General features: G+C 40.0%; 1 protein-coding gene across 3 annotated transcripts in view; it reads right to left on the reverse strand.

Annotated features, from left to right (window-relative positions):
- Positions 1-16459, reverse strand: part of HMGXB3 (HMG-box containing 3) — a 61985-nt gene that overhangs the window by 40000 nt on the left and 5526 nt on the right. For 2 of the 3 annotated variants that reach the window (XM_036242094.1, XM_036242093.1), the window contains exons 4-10: positions 13028-13525; positions 11946-12044; positions 10129-10260; positions 5317-5735; positions 3463-3638; positions 3230-3327; positions 1007-1105 (exon numbers count right to left, since the gene is read on the reverse strand). In XM_036242094.1, coding sequence (XP_036097987.1) covers positions 1007-1105; positions 3230-3327; positions 3463-3638; positions 5317-5735; positions 10129-10260; positions 11946-12044; positions 13028-13525 — 1521 coding nt within the window. The remainder of the gene's footprint in view (positions 1-1006; positions 1106-3229; positions 3328-3462; positions 3639-5316; positions 5736-10128; positions 10261-11945; positions 12045-13027; positions 13526-16459) is intronic. The other variant, XM_036242095.1, reaches the window with a different exon arrangement.

Here is a 16459-nt window from a genome sequence, read left to right on the forward strand (position 1 = left end):
AGGTAGTAATTAGGAATTTGGAATCAGAAACCTGAGCAGATCTCGGGATAGAGACGCATTCTACTTAAGGATCAGGCTAGGTACCAACTCACCATCCCGTGCTGTCTTGTTCAATACTAAATCCCCAGCACAATGTTTGGCACAGAGCAGGTGCTCAATAATCTTTTTTTTTTTTTTAGTGAATGACTGCTTTTATCAGGTAAGAATTTATAAACATCTAGCTGCTCTCTCAAAATATATGCATTTTATTTAACTCAGTGAGAGAAACTGCCAAAGGCATCTGGCTGGTTGATAGCTTAAGGATCAACAAAATTAGAGAATGTTAAGAGCAAGAGAAGCCCCGACATGGTATCCAAAGCAATGCAGCATTTTAGAGACAATAAAAACTAGACCAGAGAAGGAAAGAGCCTTGCCCAAGGCCATGGGGCATGCTAGCAGCAGAACAAGATTCACTTTGGACTAGGTTTCTTTGACTTCTAGTGTTTACTCCATGCTCCTAATGCTTACCCTCCAAAAGGATGAGTCACACATTTGTTCACTGGGATGTTAATATGTGGATGTTAAAAATAAAAGAGGGAGAGGGAAAACCTTGGTGGGAAATACCAGGTTAAACAAAATAAGTTGATTTACTAAAGTACTTCTCAAACCTTTTAAGAAACTAAGATTGAATGTGACTATTTTGAGGAGGAGAAAATATAAAATTTTTCAAACTTATCTATGAAACACACTTCTATAGCTTAAAAGGTCCAAAGATGGGTCTGGATTCTCATCTCCATTTATTTTTAGTAGAAATATCCTAATCTCAACTTTATAGATCTCTCCTGGGAAAAACAACAGATCTAGCTGATTTGCCCAGTACCTATCATTTGTACAAGTGATGGGGTCTTCAGAATCAATGATCTATCTCTGACCTTCCTCTTACTCCCCACCCACCGCAGACTCCTACACACCCTCAAACACAAAATCAAACCACCTCCGTGTCAACCCATCACTTGGCTGCACTTACCAGTGTGACAGTGCAGCTGTACTTATATGGAGGAAACATATCAGGCTTGACCTCTACAACTTTCAACTGAGACGTCCTGTTGGCTGAGCCATTTGGTAGCTGTGGATCAGAACAAATCATTTAGTGTGTCTGAACCTCAAACTCCTGAGGTCCTGTGTTCTAAAACAGCTTGAGGAAACAGTTTTCCAGGAAATTTGTAGAGCCATTCTCCCAATGAGCCCTCTGGGATGCTAGCGGTCAACAGCCCACCAAAGGTTGAGTGTCCCTTTCAAGTTCACATGTTGCCACACTCTTCTGTGTAGCTTCTAACACTGCATATTAGAAATACTATGAATCAGATTCACAACTACTATCAAGTGAGAAAAACGTATAATTAGTTGCTATACACACAAATACGTGGTTGAATAACGTTTGCATAGAAAGAAGTCCAGAAGATTTTTCAGTCAAATGCTCCAGGGTAGAAGAACAAGACTGTTTCCCCTTTAACCACTATCTATAAAATTTCAAATGTTCTATACTGAATGTAGATGTTACTTACATAATTTAAAAAGATGAAAAAAGCATTCTAAATTAAAAGTATTCTGTAATACTAAATTTAAGTTGATTTATAGAATATAAGATTTCACGTACTTAAGGTTTAAGACTAGCAAACGGGCTTATTTTAACAAATACCAAAATTTAAACCAAACAAAACTAATTACAGAGAAGACTGGGAGTTTACACAAGTAAAGGGAATAATCTAAGGGCTGGAAATCTACAAAGTGGTACACTCGGTGCTGACACATCTGGATGACAAGCAGACCAGCCTTCAAAGTAAAAGCCGGTTGATATTCTCATTGTGGCAAAGTTATAACTATCAGACAAAGGAAGTTACCTGACATAGTGCACATGGCAAGGGAGATGGTAGACCGATTTTCCTGTTCCAATTTGGTCCATGACAGGGTTTTCAAACTACAAGCCACAATCCACTGAGGGGTCGTGAAATTAATTTAATGGGCTGAAACTAGCACTTTGAAAAAAGAAATGGAAAATACCAAAGTGACTGCACACAATTAAGAGCATTACTTCATTAAACTTTTAATGTGTGGCTGTATGTATGTTTACTGGGCTGTGATGTAAAAATGTGTTTCCTATTGGGGGTCTTGGTCAAAAACAAGGAGTCTTGTGAAGAATGCTGACTTAGGGAATTTTGATTATAACTAGCCACATATGGCAAAAGAACTAAAAAAAGAAAAATCTAAGAATAAATGTACTTGAATACATGGAATTTTGACACCTTGGAAATCTTACATAACTATGTCGTTAAACTGAATGAACTGTACTGGCAACAAATCAGTACACAGAGTAAGCCATTTTTGTTTGTTTAAAAGATTATATTAAAAAAGTAAACACACACAAATGCAAGAAAGGAGTTGAAGGCTAAACGAGCACACGCCGGACTGTTACTAGTAGTGAGTTCTGGGTGGCAGGATCACAGGGACTTATTTTCTTTCTGCTTTACCTGAATTTTCTATATTTTGTAGAACAGTCATGCATTCATTTTTTTTTTTGGTACGTGCCCCTAGCAGGAACCGAACCTGGGACTTTCTGGTCTGCAGGCCAACGTTCCAACCACTGAGCCAACCCATGCATTCATTTTTTTAAAGGAGGCTAAAGAGACATGAAAACTAAACACAATATCTAATCTTTGACTGAACCCTGTACTAGAGTAAAAAATGCTATAAAGAACATAATTGGGTAAAACTGACAGAATTGAAATACAAATAATAAAGCACTGTATCAATGTTTCAGTAATAGAATATCTGCATTTTCAGGAAATACACACTGAAGCATTAAGAAGTAAAAGGCCATGTAGCCTTAACTTATATATTTTTTATACATATACGCATATATGGGGAGAATACCTATGAGCACATTAGAAAGCAAAATGAACTAAGACATTAACAACAGGTGACTGGGTAACGAGTACATGGGTGCTCTTTGTTTTTGCTAATTTTTACTCTTGCAAGTGTTTTTCTAAGTTTTTAATTATTTCTAGTTTTTAGACACACATTTAATTTTATAACAAGAAATTAATTAATTAAGAAATTAACGCTAACCCCCTCCCAGAGGTCCACCAGTGTTAAGAATGAGGGTCTGCTTTTTGCATACAGCTTTGGGACACTAAACAGAACCTGTTTTTGGAGCACACGGCTCCTCCTCAGGGAAGGGAATGCATCTTACCTTCACCTCACCAGTGTTAGATGGCTGTTGGATGGGCTGGCCCAGCTGCTTCAGTGTGCTTGGCTTCAGGCCACAAGTCCTCACAGAGGGAGTCTTATCTGAGACAACCAGGAGCCAAACTGGTAACTCATGTGCATTCAGTCTCCTTAAGTCTCTCATCTCCATTCTCAACCCCCACTCCTGTCCCCTTCCCATTAGACAGTCCCTCCTCCCAGGTCTGTCCCAGTCCTTACCGCTCAGGGGAAAGGCCTGCCTGGTCCTGGGCAGTCCCACACTGTTGCCTCGACCCACATTAGCTGGGGCCGGCAAAATTGCTCTCATGGGTCTTGCTGCAGCCAGTAATGAAGGTTTGCCCCGTGCTCTGCCTTTAAGCTCTGGGGCTCTGGGGCCAGAGGTAAGCAGGTCAACTCTGGGAAAAAAAAAAAAACAAGGAGGAAAATCTCCTAGAAATTCAGGACCAAGAGGAAGAAAAAGACAAGTACAATCTCTAAACAGCACTTTATTGGAGGGATAATTTAGTCGTTCAACTGTCAGGCTTTAGACAGATGGGGTTCAAATAAAACTTTTAAGTAGATGTGTGGCCCTGGGCAAGTAATCTCACTCTTCTGTTAACCTCAAGTTCCTAATATGTAAAGTGGGATAGTAATTACATATGCTTCATGGGTTATTATGAAGATAAATAAAGAAGTGCAAAATAGTACCTACAGTGTGCAATATCAATAAAAACATCTAATCTGCCTCTAATTAGAACAAGTATTAAAAATATATCAATCTCCCACATGACAGCGGCTTAGAGACCCGTAACGGTCTGTTTTTTTCCATCTGTAGCTACTGTGTTGAGCGCAGAGCCTGCACCATAGAGGGCCTCAACCCATGCGTGCTAAAGTGATTCATGTGCCCAAACAAAAGGTCTCAAGTGCACAGCTTCATCCTCTAAGGATACAGAACTATCTCAAAGTATACTGTTAAAATAAATACATGTACACATAACAATATACATTTATATTTTTGAATATGACTAAAATTATCTCCAGAAACAGGATGCTGAGATTATTGCTTGTCTCTGGGAAATGGAAATGTATGACTGAAGGACGGAACAGAAAGGGTAATTTTATTCCTTAAACCTTTTGAGTTTAACCATGTGAATATATTTCCTACTCAACAATAACATTTTTAAATTAAAATTATTATAAACCAGAATTTCTCAACATTGGCATATTAACATTATGGGTCAGAAAATTCTTTCTTGTGGGGGCTACACTGTACATTATAGAATATGTAGCAACATTCTTGGCCTCTACCAGTAACCCCATCCCAACCAGGTCATAACAACCAAAAATGTCTCTAAACATTGCCACAATGTTCCCTGGAGGCAAAATTATTCCTCATTATGAACCACTGATATAAACAAGTAAGGGCTTTCAATTATAAGACCACAACTGCCCCTGTGTAGGGGCTACTGGGAGAATCCAGTTATGCCTTTAAGGAGGGAAAAGGGGGAAAACTAGCCCACACTTAATGCACTTCATCCTATCTGCAAGGCATACAATCTTTTTCAGTCTGTATGGTCAGCCACTGAAGATAAGACTATTTGCAATACTCTACTCAAGATTTTTCAGGGGAGAGAAATGAAGACAAGAGGCATGAAGTGACTACATCCAAGGTCAAATGGAAGCCAGGGACAGAGTCACAAACAGAACTAAATTCTCTGACTACTAAGACAGGAATCTTTCTATAAGGTGCTCTAATAGAGCTTCTCTTTCCAAATCTAGTATCAGGATTGAATACTAGTTTATACTATTGCCCACGGCCTGCACCAGCAAGAACCTGATAACTGCTTTAGGGAGACTGGCAGGAAGAGATGTATAAAGGAACCTAACAGCAGGGCAGGGATAGCAGAGTATAGGAGGAGGAAAGACATTCCATGTCTCTAGTCCTTGGTTTCTATGTCTCCAAAATAGTAGCCATTAATGGCTCTGAGGCCTCTCAGGAATGTTGTAAGGACATGGGACAAAACAAACGAGGCATTTCATTTCCCAGCTGCTATTCTAAATGCAATCCTATAACATATAAATATATTGGTTTACCCTGTAGGTTTTTTAGGAGCAGGGAGTGAACTGGAGATGCTGGTCCCCTCGGCTGGTGGTAGTATGTCTGGGCTAGGACTGTCATTCTCAGTTGTCCTCAGAGAGACCTCAGGCTGCACACCACTCTTGACCACTGGCGTCTTAGTGACTGCTGTACCACGATTCCCAGGAGATTCCTTGACCAAAATATGGGCATCTGAGATGACCACTTCTTCCCACTCATTCTCCTCACCCACTTCTCTTGGAGGAGCTACACTTAGGAGCTGGCTTACAGCTTCCGAGTTCTCCAGAGTCAGTTTGGAGGTGTTTTCCTTAGAGGAATTTTGCTCAGTGATGACAGACTGCTGATTTCTTTTAACCACAGATCCTTTGGAGGAGACACCAGGTGCCAATTCCACTTTGACTTTGGCTGGCTTTTCCTAGAAAAAATAAAAATACCTTGTATGTATATGGCATTTTACAACTGACAACACATTCACAAATATTCTCTTATTTGATCCTCATTAACAATAATGTATGGGCAACAGATAAGGAAGTCAAGGCCCAGAGAGGGGAAGAGGCTAACTTAAGGTTCCAAGTATGAAACTGGCCAGAATCTAAGTCTTCTGATCCAGGTCCCTTTCACTACAGTATTCAATGCCCAAGTTAGGATAAAGTTCTTCTCCTCCTAACAAACTTCTTATTGGCATGCCTTTAGGTTTCAGAAAATACACAGTGGCATTTTTTACCTTGACCTCTGACTGTTCAAAGCCTACTTCTCTCTCTGTCTAGAAAGAGGTTGTCACGCTGCCATATTGGGTCTAGAAGTCCTAAGTTGTTTATCTTGTGGTCCCTTTATGAGATTCAGTTAATCCCAATGTGGTCACAATCTCACAGAGAGACTCAAAGCTTCCAAGAAAGAAAAAGTCTTATCTTTTATCTAAGATTCTTTCAGGTGAGTCTTAAGGCTGACTTTTACACATATGCTACAAGCTTCTCCTTCGGTCAATTTAACTCATACATATTAATTATGACTAGAAAATAGTCAAACTCAGTAAAAATACCAGCTGTCATCTCAGATAGACCTACTTTAAAAAATTCCTTGGTGTTTTAGCTTTTATCCAATCAGCACATATACACACATGCATATACAGGGTGAGGCAAAAGTAGGTTTACAGTTGTTCGTATGGAAAATAATTAATAATAAATGAATAAACTCTGTTTCACATTCTCACAATTAGAAACAACCCACTTTTGCCAACCCCCCACACACACACTTTTAAACATTTTTTAAATAGTGGTTGTCTCCAGGAAAGGTTTTAGAAAGGCTTCTTTCTTTCATGTGAAAAGGCACTGTAAAATACATGAAACATAAAAACTGGGTTCTACTAGGCTCAGCTTCACTCCTAATTATTTAAGTGACCCAAAGCAAGCTTCATCTGAAAACCCACTTCCCCTTTATAAAAAGAGAGAGGCTCTGGCCGGTTTGGCTCAGCAACAGAGCATTGGCCCACGGACCAATGAGTTGTGGGTTTGATTCTGGTCAAGGGCACATACTTCGGATGTTCGGCCCTGGCCCTGGTCAGGGTCATGCGGGAGGCAACCAGTCTATGTGTCTCTTTCACATCGATGTTTCTTTCTCTCTCTCTTTCTCTCTTCCTCTCTCTCCCTCCCATTCTATCTGAAGATAAACAGAAAAATATCCTCAGGTGAGGATTAAAAAAAATGAAAAGTAACACGTGAGAGAGTTGGGTTCTCAGTGCATGTCAACAGCAGCAAGACAGCCTTTCAGGTGAAACAGGACCCCCCCCACCCCCCACCCCGCCCCACTAGCATCTGTGGCTGTCATTCAATTTCATTACTATCTTCCAGTCATTGATTACCAAAAACCCCTTACCTTTCCAAAGCCCCTAGGCACATGCTAAATCTAGTTAAGAACTTTAAGAAATTATAGACGACCTTTACGAAACCTCCATAAAGCCTTCTCAGATTCTAACACCCACTAGCCCATGAAGACGAGTAAAGATACAGAAAAATTCCAAGTAAATTGCACAGGGCTTATTGACTGCTAACGAGGGAAAAGTCCAAAGAAACAGAAGTTAAATTAAGCCTCTGAGATGAGATCTCTGAGCAAAACACCACCCACTTAAGTAGACTATTTTAGACAAAAATCATTTGTAGGAAGACTGGATAATTTAAGCAGTAAAAGCAACAATTCTAGCTGGTGATCTCACATTTCCTTAACTCAACCTCCTCTTTTTAGATGTCACCTTTCTTTCAAGATGAAAGGCAAATACTACCAGTTGCCCTCTCAACAGACCTCAATTACCACTATCAGAGGGCCCATAGGAGTGAGGCCCTGAGCTACAGGGCCTTCTATACCATCTTTTGTTCTAGCCACTCACTGGGAACTGTGCCACACGTTTTTGGGCTAATTTTAGCCAGTATGAACTCCAGAACAATACAAGAAAAGGTGAATCATTTCCTGACTGACATTTGGAGCTTTTAGAAACTATTTATACTTGCTTCAAAAATCAGAACTAAAAAAAATCTTAGCAATGTTTAAAAAGTGTATTTTAGTATAAGAAAAAGTACTGGCGTAATTAGTGAACTTAACAAGTGACTTCCCTTGAATCTATTTTCCTCAACTGGAAACTTGGAGTTGAACTATCTGAAAACCAAAGTCACATTTATCTCTCAAATTCTAAGTACATTAATGCTAAAATGTTACTCTTTTTCTTCTCATACTCACTTATTCTGTTCCTATGAGATTTAGAAATCATAGAATCTACTCTTTACCTAGTAATTCTTGCAAAAACCTTTGGGAAAAAATTCTGACTTAGCAAGCCAATATGGGTGACAAGTAGCTAAGTAAAAAAATTTGTTTTCATGTCATGAGTTTGATCTCAGAAAGAGAACCATGGTTCAAAAGTTATTTTAATGAAAGGTGGGGGGGGGGGGCATAAAAGAAAAAAGAAAAGAAGCAGTTAAAATATAATCTGAAGAAGTCAAAGCCACAGGGTCAACAAGATTCTTCCATGCAAAAGCACAGGAAATAAGGTCAACAGACAGACCTGCTGTGAATGAGTGAAGAAGGGCCAAGGAGGGTTCTGACTACCAGCAATTCAATCTCCCTACTGCAGCTGGCATTTGGGAGAGAATAAGTAGGGTGGGAATAAGCTGAATGGCTTCACAGAGGAATACCAGAGGTGAGCACAAGAAACTCAAGCAAATCTCCTGAGACACAGCACTAGATCCTTCCTGTCCCGAGTGATCACGTTAATAGCAATAATAGAATAATTATACTGCTGCCAACAGTGAGAGAAGTTAAGACTCGATTTAATATATGCCAGGACCATGTCATCTACTTTATATGAATAATTTCACTGGACCCCTGCAACAACCCCAATGAGCTTGGTACTATTGTTAACTTCCAATTACAAATGAAAGGAAACCTAAATCAAGAGTAGAGAAATAAAATTACTCGCTCAAGGTTAAACAGCTAAAAACTTGGGAAGCAGGGGTTTGAACTGAGGAAGCTGACTCCAGAACTGTGTTCCTAAATATTATACTATTCTGTCTCCTGGAATTGGTACTACCTTGAATTCCAACACTAGCCAGAAGGCAAATATCATCATCCCAGTATTTCTCAAAGAGATGTTTTGTGGAAATTACCCCAGAGAAACTTAAGTATACTGCTATGTAAGTTTTCTCTACACAAATACATTTGGACCATGCTGAGTTAAACCATCCTAGCCTAAGCTATTTTCACAAAAATAATGTCCCTTTTCCTTTTTTATCTATCCAAATTCTGATCCTTTTAGACCATCCCCTCTATAAAACCACCCCTGACTATTCCAGTCCTTTTGGCCTTGAAAAATTTATAGTATAATATAAAACATGTGACAAGTATGTATGATTTATATAGTAGTACCAAGCATAAACAGGTAACAAAATACATGCATTGAACTTCACTTCACAGGGGCATAGCTCTGATGTTCATTCATTTATTAAGCATCAGCTACTCAGAGAAATAGAAGTATGTTGGGAAACTTAGATAGACTACGAAAGAATATCAGGTTAAGAACCTCCACTTTTAATAGGAGCACAGGAGACTGAAAGGACTTTGAGCTAAGGAGTAAGAAGATGTGACCTATACTTCTCAATAACAAAGCAGTCAGTGTAGCCCTGGCCAGTTTGGCTCAGCGGGTAAAGTGGTTAGAGCGTCGTCCCATGGATCAAAGAGTCCCAGGTTCCATTCCAGCCAACGGTACATACCTCGGTTGCAGTTCGTCCCCAGCTCCAGCTGGGGTCGTGCAGGAGGCAACCAATCAATGTCTCTCTCTTATGTCAATGTTTCTCTCTCTCTCTCCCACCCTCCCACTCTATCTGAAGAGAAATGGAAAAATATCCGCAGGTGAGGATTTAAAAAAAAAAAAGCAGTCAGTGTAAAGGATGGATTGCTAAAAATTTAACCCTAACAGAAAATGAATAAATTAATATGGTATAGTCATCCATGATAAATTATAAAGCAATTACAGACTATGTTTTTGAAGAATATTTAAAGCCATGATTTTTAAATGAAAAAGAAAGCAAGATACAAAACTTATATATTCACACACAAAAAAGATCAAAATGTTAACTAATGACTTTTCTTTGAACAGCTTAAGACTATGGGTAACATTTTATTCTTTCTTTTTAAAACAGTCTACAATGAAACTGACTGACATGAATGGTCAGAAAATAAAAACAAATGTTAATTTTTAAAGTTTCTATTCCTAAGGGACACCTACTTTGTAGGCTTCCAAAGCAGCAATGGCCAAAAGACCTTACCTTTGGGATCCACTTCCCTCCTAGGAAGTTACCACAGGTAGGGCACTTAGGTGGTTTGTGCCTGGTGACATATGTAAAGGAGCAACCTGGGCTGGTGCATGTCCCATGGCCCCGGCGGGTGTATGTAGTGGTCTGTTAAAAAAAAAAAAGAGTGGGTCAGAATCAATACCACAGTCTAACCTCTCTCAGATCCTGATGACCATTATAACCACAATGTCAGGACAATAACAGCTTGTGCAAGGATAGGCAATTCATGGTATAAAAAAGGTCAGAGTTAGAAAGGTCCAAAGATACAACTAGTGCCCTTTTTAGAAATGGAAAAACTCAGTTAAAATAAGATAGCTGTCCAAGGTCACACAGTTAAGTACCAGAAAAATAAAGATAGTAATAGCTGTTATTTTTTTAAACTGAGATATAACTGACATATAACATAGTATTAGTTTCAGGTGTCCAACATAATGATCAATATTTGTATATGTTGCACAACAATCACCACAATAAGTCTAGTCAATATCTATCACCCCACAAAATTTTTTTATGATGAGAATAGCTGTTATTAATTGAGCAGGGAACCACAGAGCACTGAACACTTTACACAGTGTCTCATTTAATGCTCTCAGCAGTGCTATGAAGTAATACTACTACTAAGGTTCAGAGTGGTTAAATGCTTTGCCTCAAATCATAGTGACTCAATGGCAGAGCTAGACCTAGAAACCAAATCTCTCTGATTCTTGGTCAAAGATTCCTTCCATGCACCCAGCTGCACCCTATGGCTCTGAATACTTCAAAGAATGTGCTTCATCTTCATTATTAGTTAAAAATCAGAGAATCTAGGGTTCAGAGATATAAAAGCAGACCATGGTCACTGAAAAATGAGAGGGAACTCCAGCAGAAACCATAATTTATTTTTTAATTTAATTTTTTGTTAATTCTCACTCGAGGATATTTTTTCTATTGATTTTTAGAGAAAGTGAAAGGGAGAAAGGGGGGGAGGGTAGAGAGAGAGAGAAAGAGAAATATTAAGGTGACAGAGACATACTGATTGGTTGCCTCCCACACATGAGATCAAACCTGTAACCCAGGTACATGCCCTTGACTGGAAATCATACCCGAGACTCTTTGGTGCTCTATCCACTGAGCCACACCAGCCAGGGCAGAAACCAGAATTTAATTACTATTTTCAGTCCCTGGTTGACAATCCAAGTATGCAGAGGGCAGACTTGTTTAAGTTATACATAGATTTTCAACTGTGTAGGTGGTTAGTGCCCCTATCCCCTCGTTCAAAGGTCAATTTTACTTGCTTATGAATATATTCAGCCACTAGCTCTCACCACCTCTGCTGATTTCCCTTTCAACAGAATGTATTACAAAATGGGTTACTGCATTTCAGTTACAAATAGAAATTAGCCATGATCCATTTCTAGATTAACACTGGAAAGAAAACATTGCCCTTTCGGATTTGTTCTGTCACTTATGAATGTGTATTCAGCTATTAATCCCAGATTCCCAAGCTTGGCAAAAAAGAAAAAAACCTCCCTTGAGAAAACACCAACCTGCCACTAAGCCACCTCTTTCAGGACACCTAGTAAAAGGTGATTATGATAGTGCTAACAGGTCAAGAATGAGTGTGAAGTGGTGTGGCACCAGGGAACAAGACAAGGCCTTGGATTCCAATTTTGCCATCGACACATAGAATGACCAGATAATCTCCGACAAATTTGCCAGTCCCAGCATCCTAAGGTCTAAGACTTCTAGAAAGCTACCTGGAAGAGAATTCTTAAGGAGGCCTAGTTTCCATCAATTCCCCACACACTGACCAGTTTGATCGAGGTGGGATTTTCCACAACCGAGTAGGCAGGAAGAGGCAACATGATGAACTGCGTGGCGGGCACCGAGGAGCTACTCTCACTGGAATCCTGTGGGCACATGGAGAGGAGAGTTTTACTGAGACAGAGTGAAGAACACCGAGGTCCTCCCCAACAATGGAAGATCAGATTGAGTCCAATAGCCATAATGTGCTTATTCCAAAAAAATAAAATCTACAATTACCTCAAAATAAAATGTTTAAGAGCAAATAAAAATAGCAGTTAGTGAAAGAACCCAATCCTCTGACCCTGTCTAATGTTCTTAGCACCATATCAGTCTGCCTTAACCCGGCCGGTGCATGCTTTATTAGCATAAGCAGCACTGAGGCAACAAACAGTAAAATGGATTTAAGCCTGACATGGATTCCTTTACAGGCCACAGGGGCTACAACATGTGGTCCTCTCAGCAAACTCCTAACTCTCAGAGGACGCCATCCTACCAAGTGTAATACAGGGCATGGTGGCACCTTCCTGCTTCCAGGAGTCCAGGCTGTGGACTGCTCTTTCCTGAAACTGGGCATCACACTTAAGCTCTGGAGAGAGACTTGCCTCTTCTCTCAGCTACTAGTCCCATCAACCTGAAGAGAATTTGTCTTCCTACCTACTTTTTTTTGTCCATGAAGACCATTTGAAAATTCTACATAGTTCAAGGAGCCATTGTGTTTGTTGAACCAATCTTCAGGGAACATACAATCCTAACCGATACTAGTATCCTGACAGATCCTGGCTTTACCTCATGGATAGCCCAAGTATCATTTCCATCCTTCCTGCTAATGCATTATGTACTATCTCATATGAAGAGAATTCTGCCTGTGCTAGGCAAGAGGAGCCAGTGAGAGTGCCTGAGAAACAGAAAACAGCCCGGAGCAAGGCTAGGTAGGGGCAAAAAGGTTCAAGAGGACTGCATTCCTACTAGAAGCGCCACATCAGCAGCTCTCTTAATTACCACAGCTCCAGAATCACACTGCATGGTGCTAGCTGCTTTATTAGTAATTCCAGAGAAAGGAAGAGACATCAGTACCAAAGCCACTCACCCTCATGACTGTTACCACTGACATGCTATCCCCAACCTGGGGTTGAGGCACAGCCAGGCTTCCGGTGGGGAGGTCCGGTGAGCCGTTCACTAAGGTCTCTTCAATTACCAGGCTTGTCTGGTAAGGTTGGTGGCTCTCCCCTACCTCCAGGGAAGCATCCTCCAGGAGTACATCCTGGCTGAGGATCTCTGAGGTGGTGATCTCCTGTACAGCTCCTGGCTGGGCAAGGGCTCCCACCTCTTCAGCTAGGGCCTCCACAGCCATGCACTGCTCTGCCATGCCTGCATGGCTGGGCACTGTCTCCAGGGCAGTGTTGGATACAAGAGATGGTCCTTTAGGGGACATCTGGTTCTGGGCCACACACAGTTCTAGCTGAGGGCAGCTCCGATCCTCCTGCAGGCTGCTCTTGGGGATGATGATGTAATCTGAGCGGGGTAGGATCTTGCGGAAACCTGGGATGTCTGGAACCACAGCAGTCAGTGTAGAGAGCTTAGAGTTCTGAAGATGAGGAAGCCAGGAAAGGGGAGACAAGCAAAAATAAATGCAGTAAGGCCACATGGATATACATTTCTGAGCTCCCCAACCCAAACCTACTGTAAAAAGGACCAGAAAGACTCTACCCTCTTGACCTAAGACTTAGACAGGGTCAGCCTCTGTAATAGCAATGACACCTTTATTTGAATCACACTTTAACCAATGTAGTTTCCTCGCTCATTTGCACAGGAAACAGAGAACATGAATTAGACTCTATGAAGGGCACTGATCTTGGCATCTAAACTGTGAATGGGAACCCCAGGAGTGGTATAGTCTTGAGCAAATCTGTACCCCTTTTTCAGACTAGCTGCCCAAACCGTAAAATGAGGGAGCTGAATCTGGTTATTTATGAGTTCCTTTCCAGCTCTGATACTTTTAGAATTCCATAGTAGCCGAAGATTTTAAACACCAGAATTATAACGTGCAATAAAAAGCAAAATGCCTAAATTACAAGTCAACAGGCTGAGTTGGAACTCATGACAGCAAGAATTCAAACATTACTGGTATCTCCCAGCTTACAAAAAAAAGAGGATGAAGAGACACAAAGCTAAGAAGGCTTCATGAGAGAATGTGCACTTGGAAGGGGTTATCGAACAAAGGCCTAAATATATTGGGAGTGGAAGAAAAGAATATAAATATTAACACTGACCTAGGGTCTTCAAGTTTAGAAAAATAATTTCCTAGCCTTAAAAATAACACTATTAAGTTAGATAATATTATCATTCCCATGTGACAATGAAGGAATTGAAGCTCAGGGAGGTAAATTTTCCCAAAACACAAAATTAGTATGTAGTAAAGCTGGGACTCCAGGCCTAGTCTACTAAGATGCTCCGCCTCCTCTCCCCCCACAAGGATTGTTTCCCAGACTCACAGTTTATAAACAAATTATCTGGCAGAGGAAGTATATAGTGGCAGTTCCAAAACATTAGGTAACACAAACCTGTTCCTGGAAAAGGAATGCCAAGCCAATAAGGACAAAATATCTAATGGCAGTGGCAGATGGGCTCCACTAAGGGAGAACAAGTATTTTTGTGATTTTTTTTCTTTTTTGTGTCTCCCCCCCCCCCCCCGCCAATTTAAACCAAAAGTTACCCAATAAGAAAATAGAAAAGTTCAAAGTGAACAGTTGAGAACTGAAATTAAATGGAATAAAACATAATTTCAGAAGTATTTTTTAAAAGAAACACTAAGTCAATTCCAAAAGGATCCTTAAATAAATCAAAAGCAGTAAGTCAATGAGTCACTTAAGGTACAAAGGAAGCATTCAGATGATACAGGAAAGCAGACAGACCGAATCCTTTATGGAACCTTTACTGAAGAGATAATGGAGAAATGACATTCTCAATCCATCCTTTGAAGTAGACAGGTCAGGAGAACAAAAGCAAGCAGTGGCAAATGCACAGGATGGTCTGGACTCAATCAACAGATTCAAGGACAGAGAAACCAGGATGGCCTGAATGACATTCACCTTACAGATAGACTGGAGGGAATAACACTGGAACCACTGGCCCTGTCACCTGGCAGGAGACCTGAGGTGCTGCCGAGGAGACAGCCTGCCACAAGGATTCTGATAGGCTTCCGAAGTATACAGGCAAGAGGGTCTCACCATCACACTAGGCAATGTGAGGTCAAACACAGCACATAAAGTCTAACCCAGTCTTGGCATAGTCTAGATGCTCATTAAATGCCACCTTTTCTTATTATATGGTCACTGGATATTTAATGTACTAAAGAGTGATATTTACTGACCGAGTCAGTTTGTGCCAAGAACTCAGCTAGGTGCTTTACATTATATATTTTAAACAGTGTGAGAAGATACTACTATCTCCATTTTACAAATGAGAAAACCAATACTCAAAATTAAGTGGTTCTTCCAAGATCACAGCTAGTTGGTATCTGAGCTAATGTATTGATGTTCTTGGAGGTAGTGGTAAAATGATGGTAGATATAAATTTACAATGAATAAGGAAGAATCATTGCAGAGGATTTATTTAATTTTTTAAAGGTCTTAACAAGGACCTACATTAATGTCTAGTTTTAAAAACCGTATCACTCCAGATCAGGTAAAATATTTTGGTATCATGGGGAAAAAGATTGCTGAGTTTATAATGGGGAAACCAATGGGAGCATGTGTACTTCTCCTAGACTCCACCTCTTCTCCCCCCTCCTGTTTCCCAGATTCACAGTTTAGAAACAAATTATCTGGAGGAGGAAGTACACAGTGACATCTATCTCCAAGACTGTAGGTAACACAAAGCTGTTCCTGCAAGAGGAATGCCAAGCCAATAAGGATAATATATCTAAATGGCAGTGGCAGATGGGCTCCACTAAGGGAAAAGTACAGCCTATTCTGCTATAACACAGTTGCATTCCTGGAGAACTTTTGCTCTACATTATCATAAGAGAAGTTAGAGACAATTGTTTCAATTGAAAAAATGAAGTTAAGGTTAAAAGGTTTCAGCATGCAATAACAAGGTTATTTTCCTACAGGAATTTTAGTTTTGAAAAAAATACAGCAGTGTTAATAGTTGTCAGTGCGTTTTGTTATCATGAACCAGAATAACCCAATTGCTTCCTTGCTTATTCTTTAATTCACGCAAAGCTTCAGTCTCCTCCATCATCTTCTTTTTAATCTTGCATTTCAGGTTCTAGCATAGTTAACCACCACTGGTGGTGACATTATACAAAGCAAATATATCAAATCAAAAGCAGAGCCTATTTGCTGATCATTATACCTTACAGGAGTCAGTACCACACAAGTTAATTACATTATATTCAATTTATAATATGAACACTCACAATGTAGGAGAAATGCCTATACGGGGTGGGCAAAAGTAGATTTACAGTTGTAAGTACATGAAACAGTTTATTCTTGTATTCTATATTTTTCCATACAAA

This window comes from Molossus molossus, unplaced genomic scaffold (assembly GCF_014108415.1).
Source record: "Molossus molossus isolate mMolMol1 unplaced genomic scaffold, mMolMol1.p scaffold_m16_p_4, whole genome shotgun sequence".
Classification (NCBI taxonomy): Eukaryota; Metazoa; Chordata; class Mammalia; order Chiroptera; family Molossidae; genus Molossus; species Molossus molossus.